Source organism: Harpia harpyja, chromosome 12 (assembly GCF_026419915.1).
Source record: "Harpia harpyja isolate bHarHar1 chromosome 12, bHarHar1 primary haplotype, whole genome shotgun sequence".
Taxonomy (NCBI): domain Eukaryota; kingdom Metazoa; phylum Chordata; class Aves; order Accipitriformes; family Accipitridae; genus Harpia; species Harpia harpyja.
This window is the reverse complement of record NC_068951.1, coordinates 3546675-3569455: the sequence shown is the minus strand read 5'-3', so window position 1 is coordinate 3569455 and position 22781 is coordinate 3546675. Positions and strand designations below refer to the sequence as shown.

Below are 22781 nucleotides of genomic sequence, written 5' to 3'. Positions count from 1 at the left end.
GGCCTGGCTGGGGAGGCTGGGGTCCCATCCTGGCACTGCCGCTGCTCCCTGCCTGCTGCTCCCTGGCACGTCAACCCCATCGGCTAGCAAAGGGAAGGGACAAAAAACAGGGTAAGGAGATGCAGAGGCTCAAGAGGAACCGGAGGGGATGTTTTCCAGCCCTCCAGCCTGCGCAGAGCCCGCCTGGGGTTCGAAGGGGGTCAGGCTAAAAACCGGCAGAGCTCCCGCATCCGAGCTGCCGTCCCAAGTGCCGCAGATGGCAAACACGCACATTCCCCTGGGCAAAGGAGTCCGGGCGCTCCCAAACAGCCCCGCGTTGCGAACCCGCTCGCTCTGGAACTAATTACACGGCGAGGCAGACGAGCAATGTATTTTGATACCTAAGAAAGCGTCGTAAAACTCCTGACCGCTGCAGCAGAAAGCACCGCTGTGCTCAGGAAATTGGGCTCTTGCCCTCGCCCGGGCCCGGCTCTCGTGCACGGCTGGGTCACGTGAGATGTGCAATTAGCCATTACACGGTCACCAGGGACTACCTGCGCTGCACATATGACCCCTAGGACCACAGTCAGCACATTTTCCTACGTTTCCCCAAATCGGTCCATTTTTTTCCCAGCTGTTTCATTAATAAAAAGTACAATTAAAAAAAAAAAAGTCCAGCGCAAACTATTATCTTTCCTCCCAGACCTTCCAGCACACCAGGACGTGGCAGAGGCACATGCACAATAACATCGATGCCGTTCCCATGGGAAGCTCAGACAAGACTGGGAACGGCTCCACGGCATTGGGACACCCGTCCTGTTACGGGGTGAAAAACTGGGGGACTATTTCTGATAGACCCGATACCTGAATAGACCCCACAAGTGCAGAAGGAGCCACCGCGGTGTGGTGAGGCTGTTGGGTATCAGGAGAGGCAGGTCCCTACAGAGAGGCAGTGCAGGCAGTGCTGCCCTCCCACTGCCCCAGGACCGAGCAGCTGAGCCCCTCGGCACAGCTGAAAGGAGGAGAAATACTTCCCAGACTTAATTAAGACATGTCACGTAACCGGTCAGACCACCGATGTCCTCTGTGCTGGGAAGACACTTGCTGAAAAACACAAAATAGAAGCAAAAACCAGGATCCCCCCATGGAAAGACAAGGGTGAGCGGCAGGAGAGTCTGGAGCAGCGGCAGCCACCGAGGATGAAGGCTCAGCACCGCGCCGGCAGAGCAGGACACGGCTGCCCGGCAAGTGATTTCGTTTACTTCGGTGGAGTTACGCCAGGAATGGACTTGGCCCCAGCATGTCTGAGGGTTATTGTATCTGCATTCCCCCATGCATATACTGTCGAGATGTATTAACTTCCTTAAATGTACCAGTAAAACAACCTCTTATGATACACTTTAATGAACTTGTACAGTAGCCAACAAATTGTGCATCATATAAAACCCATTCGGCCTTATAGACTCTCTGGCTATTTTGTAATAACTGCAATTTGCTTCTGCTGAAGCAAGATAACCAGGGTTGAGAAGTCAGGCTTTGCAGAAACCTAAATATTTGATTTGGGGGGGAGTGGGTGGGAGAAGGAAGGAAGGGGCCTCTGGGAGCTATTTATGGGGTCAAAATAACATGAGACCTGCTCTTCTCGTAGCATTTCCACAATCAAGGAAATGAAATACTGTGAGAAGACCAGCACTTGCATTATTTTGGCCCCATAAATGGCTCCCTGAGGCTTTCAAAAGCCCGTGAAAAACAAACACAAATACAAATAAATGCTAATACTGGAAACGTAAATACTAAAACCTGCCCACGTCCCCGGAGAAAACGACTCGCAAAGTCCTGACTGCCCTAAAAACCAAAAAAAAAAAAAAAAAAAGACGGGGGAAAAAAACGAAGGAGCAGGAACATCTGCTGAAGCCATGAGGAGAAAGTCACTTCAGGGGAGCTGGGAACAGCCTTGCCTGCGCTTTTGATGGTAACAGCAATGGGCACCGCTGGCATCACCCAGGGTCCCTGAATAACAGGGATTTTTCAGGGCACACGTGCTTTCCGCCACAGTGAAGGCAGCAGCAGTAAAAATCCTTGCGGCTGCTGGTGTGGGGAGGAAGGTGAAGGTGGCATGGCGAGTGGCCGGCCGGGGTCCCCAGCCCGCCCGGGGGGCAGCCACCCCCCTCCCGTGGCCCTGCAGCGTCCGGCACTCTCGGGGGCTGCGGAAACACCGACACTGCTTGGAGAACAACGGGGTGTTAAAGGTGTTGCAAAGCGAATGCCGGCTGCTGTCTGCTTTGGCATTACTTCCAGCGGGGCTGCCCGCAGACTGGCACCAGCGCAGCCTTCCCGCGGTGCGTATGCTGTTGCCTGAGAAATTGAAAACGAAACCTCCCACAAAACATTTCTTTCTGCTGGTATTCCCAACTGCCACGCTGCAGCCTGACGGTCCTGTCCCTTGTTCTGCCGCCCAAGCCACTTCGCTCTCCCTGAGCTGGCTGCCGAGGTGGAGAGGAGGAGGAGGAGGAGGAAGGGGAAGAGGAGGAAGAGCTGCTCTGGGGACAGGCCGTGGTCCTCGGGTCTGGGGAGCGGTGCCAGCCCCCAGCCAGCAAGGTGGCTGCACCCTCAATTCCAGAAAGCTCCAGGAACTGTCGAAGGACCCCATCAAATCTAGAAAGGTACAAAGCCCTGCCAAGCTTAAATGTGAAACCATTTTATAGGGCACATTAATCCAATGCCTGAAGAAAATCTATATAGCCCTCTTGCCCGGAACACTCATAAATTATGCTGCCTTTCTTATTTGTGCTCTCTCTCTGTAGTGGTCCACTTGAGGCCGTGGTATCTCCTTTATGTCTACTCAAAAAACTCATCTCCAGTGCATTATTTCTTCTAATGGTTTTTCCTTTCTCTCTGTTTGCTTTCCCCTGTTAAGCACAGTTTCAAAATATCCTCCAAAATCATTTGCTGGAAGAGCTGACCCTTTCCTCTTACCTACCGAGGGCTGCCCAGGCTCCTGCACAGCCCGGCGGAGCCGCAGCCGGGATAAATGATACAATGACAGCAGCCTGATGTGTCAGGGCAGCGGGGAAGCGGCAGCAACTCTGAATACAAGAATTATTCTTCATCATCTCAAACTGTCACAACACATTACCCTCAAAGCCGCAGCTCGCTGAAGGAGTGACCCTGGACTGAATGGGAGAGTGCTCGGGGAAAGAACTAATTGTAGCCTCTTTTCACACGTCAGTCACTTTTCACAGCACCAAGCCTTTCAAGCTCAACTAATGTCAAGTTCCCTTTTCCTTTTGCTGGGCTGAGTATTTCTGATTTTTAAGGATGGCATTTTTAAAGGAACAAGGTCTCTGCTGAGGGATGAGGCCGGGGAGGGGAGGCAAGGACGCGTCGGAGTGAGCACGCATCAGAAAGTCCATCAGACGCCTGAAGACTCGTTAGGAATTAGACAATTAACAAGTAGGAATGCAGGAAGCGGGGTAATGGCCAGCAGGGCTCGAATCTCCTCGATTTCATTTCTGTCATTCACGGCAATTGTTTCGGGGAATTTTTTGGGCTCTGCCGTGTGCCAAGGGGGCTGCGAGCGCAGGAACGTACTCGGCCCCCTCCCCGAAATTAGGATGGAAGACGGGCATCTTCCAGCGGTGGGGAAGAGAAACAAGGTGCTGCTTACCAAAACCACCTCTCCCCGGCCACGAGCGGTTTTTGAATGAACAGCTAAAAGGCCCAAATTAGAGCTTCATTTTAAAATCAAAGATAATTTCCTTTGTTCGGAGGAGAAGTGAGAAGACTCCCTGCAGACAGGGCTCTCAAAATGACAGCCCGGTCCGTGCCCCTGGGCAGGCAAATGTAAGTGCCCTTCGTGCCTTCTTGTCTTTAACCGAAATCCTAAAATATTCTGCAGCAAGGACTATTTTTTTTGGCCCTTACATTTGCACAATGCCTATCACGGGGGACTTGTGGAGCTGACTGGGGCTTCTGAGTGTTACTTATTAACTGTAATGAATAATAATTATGTAGCTTCTGCCATCTGGATTCTCATTCAAAAGGATCCTATATAAAGCGAACACTAAAAGGCAATTTGTATTAACACAATGGAAGTCTTGAGGATCTCTTAAACTGTTTGTAATTTACACAACGCTCCCCAGTGAATGGATTAGTTAAACATTTTTATTTTACCGATTGCTGCCAAAGGGAGCGGGACGTGCTCCCTCGGAGGAGCTCACACCGGCCCCTGACGCGCCGTTTCTGCTCCCCTGTACGCCGACACGCACTTTTACACATAAGCTCTCCATCTTTCGGTATTTAGTCAACATCCCAGACTCAGCTGGATGCTTTTGGCTCTATTTCTGCAGGAACATTTACTACAAATATCATAACTGGTCCCCACGGGAGCCGGTGCCGATGCCTGGGACGCGGACGGCGCAGCCCAAGGCAGAAAAGGGCTCGACAGCTGATGCGAAGTCCTAAACTGAACCGGGATGCAGAAATACCGCCCCTAACACAAAGGTTTAGAAATTGCATTACCGCTACTGCAGTTGTAGGTTTTTCTTGGGTATTCCCTTTTTTTTTTCTTTTTTTTTTTTGACAAAATACAATTATGCTAACGAGGAAGCTCTAATTATAAACCATCTCCACCACCCTCGGCGGCCGCTCCGAGGCGAGGACCCACGGAGCTGGCTCCAGCCCCGCTGGCTGCCACGGCCCCGCGCAGGGACCCGCCGGCGGCCAGGGCAGAGGGGGGCACCGCACCCCCGGGGGAAACCTGCGCTTTTGGGTATTCGGAGAAGGAAAAGTCCTTAATGTTGAATTGTAGTGAAACAAAAGCACCAAGTACTTATTAAAGGTCTTAATTTTCCAAGCTCCTTTTAATTTAAGATAGCTGAAAAGAAATTTCTGGGCAAACGTGTTTGTCCATTGCTCCTTTCCAAAGGGAGCGCAGACAGAAAGTCAGCTTTATATATCACTATAATGCTAAATTGCCAGCTTTATATATCACTATAATGTTTACAAGTTCATACGATTATGATAAAGTTTAAAAGTCAATTAAACCTGCTCTCTGCCCCATGCCCTGCTCCTGCAGAAGCCATTAACCCGTGCCAGTTCCCCAGTTCCCCCTGCACTCCGGCAACCAGCGCAGGCAGCTGCGGGGACTGGTTTCCTGCGATGCCTTGGGTGGCTGTGATGGACCTGCTCCTAAGGAATGTTTCTTTTCCCTTTTTTTAAACCAGCAGTTTGAGAAAAGAGATTTTAAACTCCATTCAGAAGAAGAAATGTAACACTACGGCACTGGAACATTGAAAATCAATTCCCGCATTAAAACCATTTCATCCTGCTGCAACCTGAAAGACACTGAGACACCACGAAAGCATCTACGTTGAATTTGCAAAGCAAATGCTGCCCGAACAACTTCTCTGAAATCAGAATTCAGTGGCCTATGTAAAATATTAGTTACTGTCAAACTACCTTACAATAACTCTAATGCTGAATCCACACAGAGTTTGTTAATGCCATGCACTTGGAGATGAAACCTGGCATGTTGGAAAAAAGGTGGCCGGATCTAGCAAGGAGATGAGGAGGTACAGGAGGCAGGAGATAACCAGGGGAATAAAGACTGAGCCTTCTGAACATCAGAGCCCCTCCGAGACCGCAAATTTCATTTCTAGTGTCTGATTTAAATGCGAAGATGCCAAACGACTAACACTTATGAAACGGGGAGGACATCTGAACTTACATAAATGCCTGGGTTTACTTCAGGCACGAAGAGATCGCTGAGATACGGACAAAACATTTTCATGCATGAACTTCTAAAGAATTTTGTCTACCAAAAAAAAAAAAAAAGCAAGCAGCTTGTTTTTTCCTTTAAAAAGAGAACCCCAAAAAGCTCCATATGACTCGAGTCCATGGAGTAGGAGACCCAAGACTTTGGCACCTTGCCAGACTTGACTCCGAGCATTTTATGGAAGGTTAAAAGTGCACTAGATAAAGGACTAGCATTTAGAGGGAGAATATTCTTCACGATAGGCACTTTCACAATGACTCCAGTGCTTTTAAAAAATAATCTCAAGTTTCCTAGAGCTGTATATTTTTGTAAAGAGGCTTAGGATGTTTTCCTACATAAATGGCACTTCAGAAGGATGAGTTGCCGATTTTAGTCAGTATGTGAAATTTCAAAAGCTACGACAGTCAAATGCTTATAGAAAACAATTTCTGTAGTCCATCCGCATCATGGAAGCCAATGACTCCTTGTGCAAGATTTCCAGAAGAGTTTCTAAAATGAATATGCAGACACGGTTGTCTGGGTTTAAAGGAATTCTCTCCTACCCCATCTTATAAGTTTCAGCATGTTGCTACTATAAATTCCTATAATGTACCTTATATATAATATGAGCTTTCCTGTGCAAGCCAGTGTGTATACAAGTTTTGTAACGTATTTAGGCAGAGTTATCTTGTATCTTCAGTTACGCAAGCAGCACATCTGTGTATATCACACCAAAAGCATTTGCAGAGAAAACACTGTATTAAAATTCCTGGGTTTGGTGTCTCATTCCCAGGGTGATGGGAGTGCCTCTGATTGCTCAACAGTGACCCCTCTGTCAGCCTCCGACTCCACAAAGGAAAATACAAATTCAGCATAATCTGCACGTTCATGACACCTACCAGCTCTGTGTCCTACTACACCCTCCGGACTCTTTGGATCTCGCTCAGAAGTTTCGGACGTAGATGCTCCTATTCCTGAAACCACCACAATTCTACCCAGAGAGGATCTGGACCCACCGCATGGATCTAAGCATCCCCCTTCCCACCAGAGCCACTCGAGATCTCGGGGCAGGGGGGTCCTGTCTCAAAGGCGGCTGTAGCAAAGCCACCGCACGGCAGCGTGACAACTGGGAGCACTTGGGGAGCGCTGGGGGTCCCTTCTCCTCTCCCGGGCTCGGCCAAACAGTCCCAGCGAAAAAGCTGGGTAAGGCAAAGCTGCCTGAAGGTCAAACCCACAAACCCGGTGATTAACCCGGGGTCCGGGCAGCCCCTCGCCGATAGGCTGAACGGGGGATTTCAGACGCGCCTGACCCTCCAAACTTCAGCAGTTTCTTTCATGTCTAAGACCTATTTTTCTTCCCTCTTGTGATGGTACCTCGGTTATTGGGCCTCCTTAATAACCCTCAGTTAGGAAGACAAGGCAACCCTGGAGGAGGACAACTTCTGTGCTCAGAGTGTGCCTCTGTGTGCATCTCGCATATGTGCATTATGTGCTTCTGACACAAATGTATTGCCGAGTTCATTTTAGACGTATAATATTACAAAGCGAAGTAATTCTGGCACAACTTCTAGCACTTCTGACACAAAGTGGCCTTTCGGGCCAGTGAGGAAAGCTACTGAGAGGCTCTGGGCTGTCTCCCCGGTGCAGATTGATGCTGAGGAGGAAGCTAGACCGGACTGGAATTTGGGTTTGATTCAAAAGAGAAGTTAAAAGTTTGGGGGGAGCAGATGCTCAGCTGGTCCAAATCAGAAGAGTTTCGTTGAAGCTCACGAAATGATGTCACCACGGACTCAGCTTTGTCTGCTCATCTAAACGGTTCAAGGCTCTCAAGTCAGAAAAACTCAGGTGGAGATCTAAGGAGCAGAGGTCTCCTCCTTTCATTTCCCTGGTGCTAGTTTTAGCGTCACTGAGAAACTCCAAACCCATCCAAATAATCCTATTTCCAAACGCAACTTATTTGGTCTATTTAGTCAATTATTTTAAAGATTATGTTGACATCGCTGCTTCAAGCAGACTAATTTTCTAAGCACAGACCTAATTTTACGAAGCACTCAAAGCTTGCAGCAGTACTCTTAAAATCACGTCTCTACCTAGAATTGAGTATTAAGCGAGCCTGGAAAAACAACAGGCCAACCTCGTGGGCTCACTCTCTTGCAGGATTGCTTGAGGCTCTTAATACACTCTGTCTTATTTATATAGCTCCAAATTCTGATGTTAGACATAAATATGAAAGAGCCTTGATAAAAATGACATCCAAAGCTTAATTTGGCCCTTTGTTAATGGAGTTGTTCAACACAGCAGTTTGCATTCGTTCTTGTGAAACCAGAAGGCAGCTGAAAAAAGCCAACGGGATGTTTTCACTTTTTAAAAGTCCTATTTTAAAAATTCTCCCAAGTATTGATTCTAATATACTTTGCCTTTTTAGTTACACTCTTAGAAGCACTGTCAAACGTGTGAATGAGCTGCAGCCTGTGGACGAGTGCGTGGTGGAGGATAACTCTTGTGTGAAATATAAAAGACCTAATGGCAAACCAAGGCATTCCCCTGGCCACATCCCACATAAAAGGCAATTTAAATCATCTCAAGCTGTGCAGATTCTGCCTTGTACTTGGGCATCTGGCAGTGAAGTTAATACAGCTACCTGCTCTTCACGTCGTGCTCTTTTGCAGACTTTTCACTCACATTTTGATGGGTGACCAGCTGCGTTTCCAAAAGAGAAACCAAAGAGACAACACAATCCTGGCACGATATAATCTAAAGATTTTTTTTTTAAAGGGTGCGGATAAAAGCAGCCCTGAGTGAAGGCAAAAAAGCATGCCCAGATTTCACGTTAGGGATCTGTCCCTGTACAGTTCATCTACCCACTGCTGCCTCTGTGGCTGCAGATGAGGAAGGCTGCTAGGTTAATTTGTCTTTTGATTAACACCTCCAAACGTCATTTCCACCCGACAACCTGGCCTCAGCCAGTGCCCCGTGGGAACAGCTGCTCAGCGGAGCATGTAGGAATAGATGGGAGATGCCGTCCGTGGGAATGCTGTGCTCTGCCTTAGGAGAAAACCAGCACAGCGACACGTCCGAGCATCCCTCCGCAGCACACTCCGTGGCACTGCCTCTGGGTCCTCCGGCACGGTGCCACCTGTATGTGGTTAGGGAACAGCCACCATTTCCATCCCGTTCACCTTGACCAGGGTTCTGCGTGTGCTCGCCATACCCAGCTGCCCGTGGCTCCTTGCTCCCATGCCGTGCCACCGAGCCGGAGCGGAGGGAACGGGGCAGGTCCTGGCTGCTGACCCTGCTGGCACCTTCCCAGAAAAACATCTTTGGAAACAGCCGGAGAAGCGATACTAACCCTTTGTCTTTCACAACACCATCAGCTTTTGATGTAAACACAGAGTTCGTGTGTTGGGCAGATACTGAGAAAGTCACTAACCAAGGAAATAACAAACAAATACCAAAAATAAATAAATAAAAAAAAGATGGTATTTTAGCTGTGGGGGTCTTCTTGGAAAATGGGATAAAATGCCTCGCCTAGAAAAAGGCAGTAAACAGTTTATGTCCTGGAACAGCCATTTTACAGGGTGGGTGGCTTCCTGGCGTGTCAGGAGGTGACACGCCACCAGCCAGCATCAGGCCTTCCCAAATTCAGTATCTCTTCACGACAGTGAATGCTTGCTTAAAAAATTCATCCCATTACTGCTTATTTCTGTCTGCATGGAAAACTAATTCCTTCCTCCCCGGGACACGGGACAGACTGCGCAGAAGCTGCCTGGAGAAATCTCAGAGGCTCTTGCTAATGTCTGAGGGACACAGAGCAAAGACTAAAAGCCAGCTAGCAACAAAAGCACTGCCGCCTTGTCTGAAGCGACAGGAATGAAACGCAGAATATAAACAACAGAAGTGGGGAAAAAGCTATTCACGTTTTTTAGAAGTTTTACCCTTTGTCTAAATTAGCTCGTGCATTACCAAGCATGTAATTACCGGTGATGTAATTTAAGAGGGCACCAGTAGAAACATGGAAAAAAGCAGCCGGTCCATTATCTTTTTGTCTTTACGTTTTGCCTCAACGTCTTTTTCATTCTCTGTGAACACACAACTTTCACAACAGCACCATTTTCACAGAAAGAATACGCCTTTGGACGTTTCAACCACTTGCATGAACCTCTGCAGGGGTCCTGAACACCTTCCACTTCTGCTGGGGCAGCAGCATCGATGGTTTCTCTGTTTGCAAAATGCTTCCAATCGATTCATCATTTTTCTTACTCTTAGCTTTTTTGTCAGCTGACTGTGCACACAATATTGAGCAATAATAAACAGAGGAGGATGAAAACTGCTGCAGCTTGAGAAGTGAGCTCAGGATATGATTCCTCCTCACCGGATGCCTGGAAGATGTCACTGAAATTCTCCCTCCCTTAGTGCAACCCGTGTGGAGCCAATATGAACTCCCAGCAAAGTGCTTAAAAACCCATTATTTATAATAACTGTTAAATGATGAGACATTGTTTACCCAGATCGCAAGATAAATTCTCACTTACAGAATGCTTGCCTGACTGTCCTGAACGTCATCTGGTTTTTATTTAAATGCAAAATGTAATTAGGCTCCCAATAACACAGCAGAAGAATTCAATAAGATAGGGCTTTTCACTTACAGTTTAATATTAACATTTTCCCATAAATGTTAATGAATAAAAGTCTACTGTTTTATGTATTATCCATGGTGGGGAGACAGCAGGCTAGGAATGGAAGGAAAGCTAATCTTTTCATACCACAAATTACGATATATACCTCAAGGAGAACTAACCGTTCCCAGCATTGCTGGGGACCTGCCCACAACACTGCTTCCTCCTGGGACAGCCACCAGACCCGGTCCCATGGGATGCGCTCCAGGGAGTCTCCCCCCACATCGATCCTCCCCAGCCAAAATCCCCTTTGGGTTTTTTCCTCCTTCTCCCCTTGCCCTCTCTCCCGCTTTCTGCCTAACCATCTCCGCTAGACACACTACGAGCATCAGATAGTGAACAACATCACTGTTAAGCAAGGATACGGCCCCACGCCCTGATACTCTTAGACTCCACCATGGATAGCAAGGCTAGATTATCGGAAAAATCAGGTTACTATTTGTCTGATATTCTGTTAGAGAAATGTGCAGGGGTGATGAGAGGTGATGGCGGGGCTGCAGACTACAGTACGACGATAGGAAATGATAGGCATCCGAAGGGGTGGGAGAAAGCCCTCGGAGTTGGCAGAGGTGGCACTTTGGGAGTCCATCGAAGGACTCGTGCCTCCTGATACCGAAGCACGAGGAGCAGATCCTGCGGTGGAAGAGAGGCCTCTGCGGCTGAAAGGAGGGAAAGCTGCAGGGCCAGAGGGTTGGCTCACAGTCTAACGTTTTAATTGTTCTAGCTTTTGACCTTCCATTTATTGCTGGGGGTTTTGCTGTGTTAATGTGTATTTTGCTGTTCGGCGACTCATACTTCGTTGTACCTCTCTAATAAGAAGTGTTCATTTAATAGTTCAACTGCTTAACAATTTATTGCAAAAATGGGTTTCCATTCTACAGCCTCCTCCCTGGTGAGGGCAATGCATAGTCTATGAGAGCTCTGCAATGACTTGGGCCATCGGCCTTTCACAATCCAGGGAACGGGAGATGCTCTCAGCATCAGCTTGATGTTAATGCTCTGCACGGGCGGGAAGGGGAGCCAGCAAATCGGCCGCACGTCATTTTAAGACAACAAAAGGCTCAAACTTTCAAAGAGTTAACGCGAGAGGTGCAGGAGATCTGCAGCCAGCAGAAATGGGAGCAGTGTCAGCCTAGCAATCCCCGACAGCGGGACCCCAGGGCGGGAGCGGGGTGGTGGCACGCCGTCCGGCTGGCCGCACACCCTCCGCCACTGAGCACACGGCATGCCCTGCGCCACGACCCGAGCTGCGGCTCATCCTTAACGGGAGGGTCACAGGAGTCCCCTAAGGCTGTATGGGGATTTCAGGGCACGCTGGCCTCCCCGGGGCTCAGATGGCAAAGCTGCAGCAGAGAGGGGCGCAAAGGCAGCAGCAGAGAGACTCGTGCCTTTCCCCACCCAAGCCAGGCTTTAGGAGCAAGCGCCGGGCAATGCTGCGCGCACCTAAAATCACTCCTGTAAAAAATCAGCAAAATACTGAAAGGCTCTCTGGGGCTGCTGGGCTTGGGAGGAGGGAGAGGAACTGTCTTGTCTGTATTCTGCCACCACCTCAGCAGCTGCAACAAGTTTTGGCTCACAAAACAGCTGTAAAAATACCAGTCCTGGTTCAAATGCTGGGAGACGACGGTTCTTAAACCTAGTAAGAGAGATACGCTTGCCGTAAGTCCTATCCTACATAAAAATACCATGCAAAGACTCCTAAAAGGAATAACAGGGTAATTACAGAAACTAGAGATGGAAAAATCCTGTTCCTAGTCTCCTGCACCCTGCTCAGTGTGGACCACTCAGTGTGGGGCAGGCTTCAGAACTTGGACTTTTAAAGGGAAGATTTAATAAACACTGAGAAATGTTTCTAAATATTTAGAAAACCCAAAATAACCGATTTCCAAGCCAAGCTGTACAAACAGAAAATGAATTCAGAAAACTGCTAAAAATCAGCAGCTTTTGTAAGCACTAAAATATATTTCTTTGAATAGCAAGCATCACCTCATGGGCATGATGCTGCAAAGAGAGCTGTAAGGATGCTCAGCCCTTTGCAGAATCAGACTTAAATGAATACCTACCGTGGCTTTCCTCTTGTTCCCCTTGAAATCAATAGCAGAAGCCTCAGTGATGCAAAAAGCTTAATGCTTTAGGAGGTACTCAGAGAAACAGTCAAATGTGAGCAAAGCCAAGCTAGACAGAACGGAGCTTTACATTTTCCTGTGAAATACTGGAGTATTGCAGTAGGAAAATTAATTTGCTTAATCATTAGGAGGAAAAACCACAAACCAAAGCAAACCAAAACAAAACCCAATGCAATAACAAATCTCTAAGGAGAAAGGGAATTGTTTCTCTGTTAACTAATTTGAGACAAAGCACTGGAAGAAAAATGTCCAGTTCCAATAATGGCGTAACCCGATTACAGTCTGCACAGAAGAGCTAAAACACTTGCAGAACAATGAGTAAGAAATTAAGTTTTAAATTGAGTGCTGGCCCTATCTCGTGTCACTTCTTTATATTCTAGTAGAAAGGACACCGCTGAGCTCATTTCATATACACCAGCGTGAGATGCCTGGATGCAGACATCATTTAGTCATCTATGTTTCTGCCCATTTCTTTCTCCAGGAGGAATGACAAATCTAGAAATGTGACTGCACTTTGTTTTATTATGATATTGATTTTTCTGCAAAGGAAGAGTGCATTTATCCCCCAGGTCTGTGTGCTGGCAAGAAAGGGTTAACAAAATGTTTATCACAAAGCTGGCTTCAGAGTTGAAAGTAATGTGATCAGTAATGAATTTTGTGTTACATTAGGTTGTATAAATGGACAGACAAGCGCAGACAACAAGTGGCCAGGAGTCGGGGCTAATCTAATGATGTAAAAATAGAGACAGCACCAATTATACTTGGGGCCAGCTCAGAGCTCCTGCAGGGACTGCAAATGAATAGGTACAAATCAAATTACTGACTAATAGACGCACTACAAGAGAGGGCAGTCAATGCTAAATACATTAGGGCCTTGTGACCTCTCTGCTCTGAACAGCAGAATCCTAAATTTGACTTAAAAAAAAAGAATCAAAGAAACTCTTGTTCGTTTAAGGAGAGAAATAGAACAATGTTATTTGTGAAATGATTTGAGACACTTAGATATTTTTTGTTTTGTTCCCCTATGACCACGTTATGTACGTAGCCCTTTGAAAGCTGACAGAGGGTTTGCTTTTAGAACAGGGAGAAATATTCTTTGTGCAAAAGTTAAGACCTGATAACAACACAGTTATGTTACATACCAAAACATTTCAAAGCCATGTGCCTCTTTGTGGTGATGTTTTTTACTGCTACTTCACCGGCTGTGTCTGTATCAAAAATAAAATATTTCTTAAAAAATGCCTTGATTTAGGAAAAAGAAGAAAGAAAAGGAATCTCCCCACACCACAATTGATAATAAGTAAATGCAGTTGATCAACTTGTTATCAAATGGCAGAAAGTCAGAGTTGTCTCGTGGTATCAGCGCTCCCTTTAGAAACATCAGCAGACTTTTTCTACAAACAGCAATGAACTTAAATTCACACCAGAAACATTTGTGGTATCAGCATTCATTCCCCCCGCCCCCTTAAATAATGTATGACCTAGAAGAAATTCCACTAAAAACTCCCGCGGCTGGTGGTAAGGCAGATTTGGAAACCTGGGAAACGGTCGTGAAGTTAAAAATGCCCTTGTTGGCCCTGGCAGGGCTGTGGGACCAGGCTGCTCCGGGGACCGTGGCTTGGGCAGGAGAGAGCGAGAAGCCCACGCTGAAGCGCTTGATGTCCTGCACAGGGCAGCTGCCCTGTTGTTGCATGTTGCACGTGAGAAATAACTAATAAAACCATGTCAAAATGTGTGCAATGCAAATGCTGCTCCTAGCCAGCACTTCAAATATGGTGGCTCCTAAAGAGCCCCGAGTTTTCCCTTCTTTTAAACGAGACTCATCCAAATAAACCTTTTGTAGGAAGAACTGCATTGAGCTCTTAGACTTATTTGAGAGGGTAACTTTATCTCTGACCCTGGGATGAATATTCTGAAAGTTCAAAGGCTGCTTTTAGCATCAATGTTATTTGATATGCCAGTGCGTTCGCTGCCCGAGCTGATTTTGCATTGAACCTATGCAGAAATCTCTTTGCAGAAATGCTCTTCGGAGGGAAAATCAATTGTCCTGTGTTCCTGTGTTCCCATATCCCGTGTCCAAGTTAGGATTAAGACCAACTGAGAAGAGGGAAGGGAAAAATTGTCTTGGAAAAATTAAAAGGAAGAGGAAGGAAGGAAGGAAAGAAAGAAGGGAGGGAGGAAGAGATGGAAAGGTACTGATCGAAGCTCTGACTCTATACAGGGCTAATCCTATTCCTGAAACTAAATGTACACGTACATCTATGCCCAGGTGGCTGCTCGTCTCTGAACACAGCTTGTGACCACAGACATTTTATCTTTTGGAAAAAACCCAGGAAGGATGCTCCTTGCACGGGATCAGAGGGCAGCGGCTCACTCTTCTCCCTCCGGCAGAGGAGCACGCTTCCCACCTCAGCCAGGCACGCCAGAAAGCGTGTGATTTCACTTCTCCAAACCACAAATTTTACATATAGATTTCAAAAACATCCCCCTGCAAAGCTCAAAGGTGTCAAGACCCGAGTTAGGCTCAGGCTGGTATAACCGCACAGCTTCAGCTGGGCATCAGGATCCCAGTTTCCCTGAGCACCTATCCTGGGTTTCGTACGGGCTATTCTCTAATAGCACGTCTAATTAGCTCCACTTACTTACATCCCATTAATCAGGTTAAAGAGTTTGCTTCAACATATGAGCTTCCTTCATCGCATTATGAGTTTGTTCATGAAATTTGGAAGGAATCCAGATGGTTTCTTCCGAGGGCCAGGCGCAGGGCGCTCTGCGGTGTTTGTACCTCACCGCTGTGCCACTGGCTTTCCACAGGTGGTAGCTGACAGACTTAAGAGTTTTGGAAGAAAATGAGCCATACCTCTTTTGTTTTTTTTTAACTGAAACTTTATAATGGGCTTTAAACACCTCGCTTTAAGTTCTTCAAACCTTGCAGGCTGTATTGACCATGATGGTCCCATACTCGCATCCTTCCCTGTTCAGACCTATAGCTCTGGTTCTGAGAAGCAAAATTTGGGGAGTGCTCTACAGTTTTTAATATAGGCTCTTACTGCAAGTTCATATGTATTTCTGAAATAGGATTGATAAAGAAAAAAGTTATTTTGCTCCATAAATGGCAGCGTAAACTGAGCCATCGTAGGGTACTGGATTTCATGATGAATTTAAAAAAACAGGATACATGCCCACAAAAAGCAATTCTACTCTTGTATGTCCACAGACCAGTTCCACCACTTGTACAACGCTGCAGCAACGTGGATTTGGGTATGCTTTGTCAAAATAAATTAGATATGAATATAAGTGCAACATTCAGGCAGCCAAACAAATCGTAACAGAGAAGATGCAGCAGACGGGCACAGACTGGAATCGCACACTGCAAACACAGTAAGTTCCATCCCGTATCTCCACAGCTGCCCAGACTCCAGTGGCTCTTTCTGGCAGAAAAACCAGGGGTCTGACAGTGGCAGCAGCACAGTTATCACGAAAGGAAGTTTGCAGTATTGCCTATCCTGACAAAATAACCTGAGCAGTGATGTATACTTATTTATTTTATATATTGACAATTCTCCCTTGGAAACCTGTCTGTTGTGTTAAGTCTCCTACAGAATAAATCTACCCTTCTGTCACTGTGCTATGTGCTTTATAGTAATAAACCCAAGAAAATGTAGAAAACGGGTTTTGATTTGGTAAATCACGTGAAAGTCGAGCCTGAAGCTGTGCCCAGATTTAACATCAAGCTAAACTTTTCACCCAGGTGAAAGGAGGGAGGAGAAGCTGGGACGAACGCCCCAGGGTTGAGAATACCTTTCCTCCTGGCGCTGCAGATGCAGAGCCGCACTGTTCCATGCTCACTGCTGCTGTCCTGGAGTTAGAAACTCCTTTCTGGGACTGACTGACAGATCCACTGGTTTTCCTTCAGGCCAGCCTGCGTCTTATGTGGATGTTGATGAATTTGGGTTCCTGGGATGTACGCAGACCATGCTGTACCTCTGTAGGAAGAACCCACATCAGCATCACGGCTGCGGATGCTGTCCTCAGCCCAGAGGGAACGGGCAGAGAGCGCAAGGGGAATCTGTCTCCTGGGCTTCAGCACACTTAACTCCCACGGCACAGAAACAGGGCAGCCACAGAAATCATCCTCCACAGATGAAATTCAGAAAATATCCTGTCACTCAGGCTGGTCCCCTCTTATAGCCTAATTTTCAATATTATGCCTAGAAATGACCAAAATGCATTTGAAAGCTTAAGAAATGTACTTGTTGAAGGAATACGTAAATCAAGAGGATTTACTGGTTACAGTATTTTTGGAGGGAAAGATTTCTTGCCCGAGTTGGCAATTTCTGCATGTCCAGTTTGAGTGGAATATTGTCAGAGACATTTGTCTCCTGGAAGCACAGTTTCATAAATCACAATACTAGCTTTTCTTTTTTTTTTTTTTGAGAATGCAATGTGAAGCTCCAGCACATACTCAGAAACTATATTGCAAATGTAAATATTGTAGCTGCTTGAAAACAAAGCTTTGCAAGCAAAGGAGGTCACTGACCACTAACATTTTGTGAGTAGACCTTCTTTTTTTTTTTTTTCAGTGAGAGTTTGACAGAAACTGAAACAGCAAAACCATCTTTTTGCATCTTTGCCAATTTACGCCTTCTTTGGAATTAAATGTGTATCTAGGCTGACAGCTTATGTACAGCAGACTCCACTTAAGATAGACATGGGTCGTCTGGATAATTGGATAACAAGGAGAAAAGCTGGTTTCCCAATCAAGTCAACTAGCTGGATGACTGGAGTTATCATTTAGGTCACAAGGAAAGTAGATTTTTGGGGGGTCATTTTCCAGACCTGCTTCTTCTCCCATCCACTGTCTGACAGCCCTTGGCAACTAGTCGGAGTCAGAGGTGGAAAAGACCCATCAGGCCATCTAACTCCCCTTCCTTGCAAATGCTGGATTATTCTTCGTGTTTTTGTGTCCTCCAATTTGACGTTTCCTGTATAACCAACGTTTGGGTCATTTCTGCCTCTGCCAGTAGCCAGGACCACCGAACCAGTGAGGCGTTGCCAACCCTGCTTTGCAATCCAGCGGAGTAGGTAAGAAACAAAGACGCTGCGAATATCTACTCCCCAAAGTGCTCTGTGTACCACGAGCACGCATTTCCTCTGCGCTACTGCAGCATATCAGCCCTGATTACTATATAAATCTACATGTCAGCTATGTCCTAACAGTTAAGGCATTAAAAGAATCTATTTATCTCTTGCCATTAAGTGCATGTCAGGACCAGCTGAGCACTTGATAAAGGCTCACTGTCCACCCTATTGCCCATTTTGTCTTTGTCCACACAGTGGACCTGAGCACTGCACATGCACATATCTTCACATTCAGAGTTAGACATTTTCATTAATTCATGTTTCAGTTCGAATAAGACTTTGCAAGTTTCGTTGAATCTCTGCAAAATGTATTTAAGGACTGAAGAGAATCCAAGGAGCACAAACAGGGGTTAAAGGCATGCATAACATAAAGGCATGCATAAGTTACAGTAAGTCATTTTAGGATTATTAGAGGGAGGTTTATAACTTCCATAATTTTGAGTCCAACGCAGAAATATAAACACTGCCTTTGGAACCAGTACCAATATATAAATCAACCACCAACAAGCAAATTTACGGTGTCCTTCTCTGCTGAACTCTCTGCTATCATTTCACTGAGGTGAGTGGGCAGCAGAGAACCCAAGGAAGAAAACTGCATGTTTTTCAAAGATAATTCAGTTCAGCCTAGGTTTGTTAAGACATAAGTGGTTTTGGGGGAAGTGAAAACTATCCTACTTGTTACGAGCCAACAAAGACACCTCTTCTTTGAAGCACGGCTAATGTACCTCCAAACTTATCTTTCCCCATTTATTAACCAGCAGACAGATGCTAGCACTTTACCGTGCTCCACAGCTTGACAAATGGCTGGCTGGCAGCCTGCCGCGAGTGCAGCCACGCATGTTGTAGCGAGCGCTAGCCGGCTCCCTAGGCAAGTGCAGTTTTCCAGGTATCATCTAAGCAGGAGAGAACTTTTTATGGCCATCTGGTAAGAAGAGCTCAAGAGCCGTTAGGGGATGGAAGTGGAAAGGGCACGGGAGTTCGCTGCCTTATCACTAGGTTTTCTCTGCTGCACTGAGTCACCACATGCCCAAAACCTGAGAATAAAGTGTGTTAGTGGTGGAGAGAATCCCACAACAGGCAGGAAAACATAGAGCGTAATGACAGCGAGAGGAGGGCAGTGGGATGGGGTGAGTTGGGTCAATGCTCATGTTACTCACTACTGCCGCTTACATTTGCTGCTTTGAGATGGCATCTATCTTACCCTCGTTATGAAGATTTATGTGTCTGGAGTAAAAGCGGGGAGAAATCTCTTTGGATGAATTTTAGCTCAGTGATGGCATCTCTATAACCAGTTGCTTTCTGTCTTTACGCCTGCAGTACTGTGAGCCTAATCTTATACCAAAGAAGTTGGCACTCGCTGCTATCAGCTGGGTTTGGCGAAAATAGAAGGAGAATACAGACCTCTGTTCTCTGACACAGTTCTCGGTTTACAATATAATATAAAGTCAAGTGTCTGGGGCAGTCAGTCACCTTAATTTGGCATGTCTAGATGGCTTCAGCTTTCAGAGCAGGTATTCCCCTCACTTCTCCCCTAATGTACACAGCCTGAGGGGAGCTGACCTGTTATTGGAAGCGGATACCATCCCAAAGTTCACTCACATCACAGTATGGGTCAATAAGTGATGAAATATGTACCTTTGTCTATTTTCACAGCCTGTTTTTTCACCTTCACAGCCCTTTACAGACATGACCTGATTAAACTCCACACTGGCAACGCGAGGCATCTCTATCCTCGTTGCAGTGATGGAGCACTGGAGTCACGGGCACGTTAAGTGCCTCATCTGAGGCAACAAGCTGGTGAGAATTTGCACCAGATCTGTAACTGAGACCCGTACTTAAGTGTTCAACCAACTTTCTGTTAATACCAAATCTTAAACCATCCCTTGACTCCATCTTTTTCAAGACGGAAGCCAGAGGAAAGACAGTTTGAAAGGTGACAAGTTGGGCTATGAAGGGTGCTTCTGCACCATTCAGCGGCTTAGTTACTGTGATCTGTACCTACATGCAAGGGCTTAAATTCTGCTTCTTTGCAGCCTCCTCCTCCAGACTGCGGGAGGGAGCAGCGGTTTGGTGACCTGCCATGGGCTACGTGCTCAATAGCAACCCAACCAGCAAAGCAGGGGGACGAGCCCTGGTGGGAGAGTCCCTGAGCCTTCTCCAGGAGCAGGGAGAGCTCAGAGCAGCACGAGACCCTCAGCAATATAGGAGGGCAACAGCAAAAGGAAGAGACGGCCTCTGGTTTGCACGGCATTCCTGTGATGTCCGTAGGTTGGTGTTTCTATACGTTTCTGCTAGAGCTTGCCCTCTTTTTCCTTCCCAGGCAAGTTGCCAGGAAAGTGACAAGCGAGCTGGCAGCTGATGTCAGAAGCCACCGTTCCTATTAGCTGCTGGTCACAACAGAAATGGTGCGTGGATCAAAGATGGGCCTAGTCCTTTTACTAGAGGGCATTTTTTTAAAACAAGTCAAAATTAATGGGGACAATAAAACCGCAATAACTGTGCTTTAACGTTTCTGAGCATCTCCTACCACCGGGCCCCTTCTGAGCAGCATAATCTCTGACGTGCCATTCCATTTACTTAAACAGATGATATAATTTATCAATATAATGGACACTGATGAAGATGGATTAATTTGGATTACAGAACCAGCGCTTTGCAGTGGCTCTATTCAGGACACAAAATGAGGATGTGTGTGATTATGACATTGTTTGGAGCAGGGTGGGCAAGGGCAGCAATCTGCACAGAGACTCGGATGCTCCTGAGCTGGCAGGGGAGGAAGGAGAGCCCTTGTCGCAGCTGTACGGTAAGGAAGCTTCAAGTGCCGGTATTTTTCTTCAAGTTACTTTAGGCTTCTCGGACTATGTTTATGTGATCTACCGCTATTTTCTTTCTATAAATGACTTCTCTCACACGAAATGAGATCCCCGTAAAAGTTAATTAATCAGAGAGGCAGTGTACAGAGAAAAGGAAAAGGAAAACTTAAAAAAAAAAAATAAAAATCACCATTGGGTGAGATGTACGTGATCTCTGATCACACCTCTTCTTTGTACCTGTTCCTGATCCCACTATGTCCCTGCTGGGAGATTCGCACATCGCATCGGCCAGGCGCTCCCGAAGGCCCTCTTCAGTGTGCTCCATGGAAGACATGTGACGGAGACCGAAGTTCTCGGGCCAGCTCCCACACACCTCCAGCAAGGTCACGCTCCGGTCAAAGGCACCTTCAACAAACAAATGGGAGATGTTTGGGAGACCCTGGGACCAAACTACTTCCATACATATTATTTATTGCATTGGAAAGAAAGAAGCCCTTGCATTTTGAGTTCCTGAAAAGCCGATTTCAGCACATTAGTTAAACTGTTGGTGTTAACAGCACAGCAGGAGCAAGCAGAGCCCTAAGTACTGAACAGCTTTGACCAAGCAGCTGTAAGCAAAAAGGTTAAATTAAAAATACAGACCCAATTCTGGTCTCACACTAGTGAGAGTCAGGAAATCAGCATAATGACGCTGATGTAAACGACACGTAATGTTAAAAAACTGTATATACGTTATTAAGTAGACGTTAGACAACGAGAAATTTTTTTTAAAGTTGATTTGTCTTTCACTGGGCTGCTGTTGAACACCCTTCTCATCTCGGACAACGGAAACAGATAAGTCATTTTGTCTTTGCCAACAGGCACAAATTTTAGCTAAAATCCCTTTCTTGCTCTTGAGCAGAAAAGTGCAACAGTGTGGTAGGCTGATGAGAAAAGGACGGCTTGCTTTCTGCCTTGCGTTTGAAGTACGTCTACCGAAGGAAAAAAGCGAGCCCTTCTTTCAGTCTGGGGTATCTGTGGATTTTCTCTGTTCCCGCACTTTGAAATTTTAGGTCAAACGTGAGCTAACAGAGACTCTTTCATCACCACTGCTTTACTGAAGATGCTGGCTATTGTGACAAAGCGCACGTACCTACAAGAGATACTTAAAATAATTCCTTAACTTGCAGTTATTACCTCATTCACTACAGGGTGTGATGTTCTGCTGAACGCAAAGATTAGATTCTGAATTCGAGATCACTTCAAAGTACAAATTAAAATTATTCTACTTTATTATACAGCAAGTCTTCTGCGAAGGCTTACTTAAATCATTCCCACTTGGAACAAGATTACAGTTATGCTTTGTTGCTTCAAGCACATACCATTTACTCAACTATTAGGTAACTGAATATGCAGCATTTATTGTGCCTGGTTTCTGCCAGCCTACCGAGGGGAAAAAATGCAAATGCCAATGTTTCTCAAAGTTAAAAGTACATGAAACACGTCCTTGTTATCAGGCCTTTGGTTTTCCCCTTTGATCAGCCGTCAGAAACTATCTACACTTGTAGTCTGTGACTGTACAGCTTCACAGCACACTCCCTGCCACTGACAGGTGGTAATAGAAAGGGTGAGAGACCAAGCCCCGCGGCAGGCGTCCCTTCCTCTGATAACGTCCAAAGTACCGGGTGATAACCGTTAGTAAACACTCGGGCAGCCGGTTAATCCATACATCAGCAAAGAGGGGCAGATAATTTTGAACTCTAATGGCATGGACAAAAGCACCGGGGCTGGCATTCAGGGATTTATATGGGCTGCAATGGTGACTTCTGGCTCCTGAATTTCATCGGCGCGCACAACTTTGATTTATCTCTTTGCCTGGCTGCAGAGTAGATTCCTGGCACTAGAAAACCATCAACACTAAAATGGACCTCTACAAAATGGGACCGTGGCTCTTATGTGATACATGCACTTGAACTCTGGATGAATCCCAGTTTAAACCGAGGGAAGGAATGACCAAATATTTCAACTTTTAATGGGTCTTTGGATTTATAAGGTTACTCCGGTCCACTAATTTGTTTTAAAGCAAGGGTTCTTGAAGCTTGTTTGAGAAAATGCAGTGAGGAGGCGAGGTAATTTCGATGACGTTTAAGGCTCTGCAACGTTTCCATATTGTCAGCTATCTTAACTGCAGGAGGAAAAGCAAAATTTGGTCTTTTTTTGAAGCTTCTTTTTTCAAGTCATCCTTCTGCGGTTTCATGCGACCCTGAGACCCCCCACTCCGCATACCCTCCAAGACCCCACCAATTTCAGT

The 22781-nt window shown here is 46.2% G+C and overlaps 1 protein-coding gene across 10 annotated transcripts in view; it reads right to left on the bottom strand.

Annotated features, from left to right (window-relative positions):
• BCAS3 (BCAS3 microtubule associated cell migration factor) overlaps positions 1-22781 on the bottom strand; it is a 374723-nt gene that overhangs the window by 3249 nt on the left and 348693 nt on the right. For 4 of the 10 annotated variants that reach the window (XM_052803641.1, XM_052803640.1, XM_052803644.1 and 1 more), the window contains 2 exons: positions 20729-20896; positions 13679-13744 (listed from right to left, as the gene is read on the bottom strand). The exons of 1 other annotated variant lie outside the window; for it this stretch is intronic. In XM_052803641.1, the coding sequence (XP_052659601.1) occupies positions 13679-13744; positions 20729-20896 (234 nt within the window). Of the gene's footprint in view, positions 1-13678; positions 13745-20681; positions 20897-22781 lie in introns of all 10 variants that reach the window. 5 more of the 10 variants (XM_052803645.1, XM_052803646.1, XM_052803648.1 and 2 more) reach the window with 4 other exon arrangements.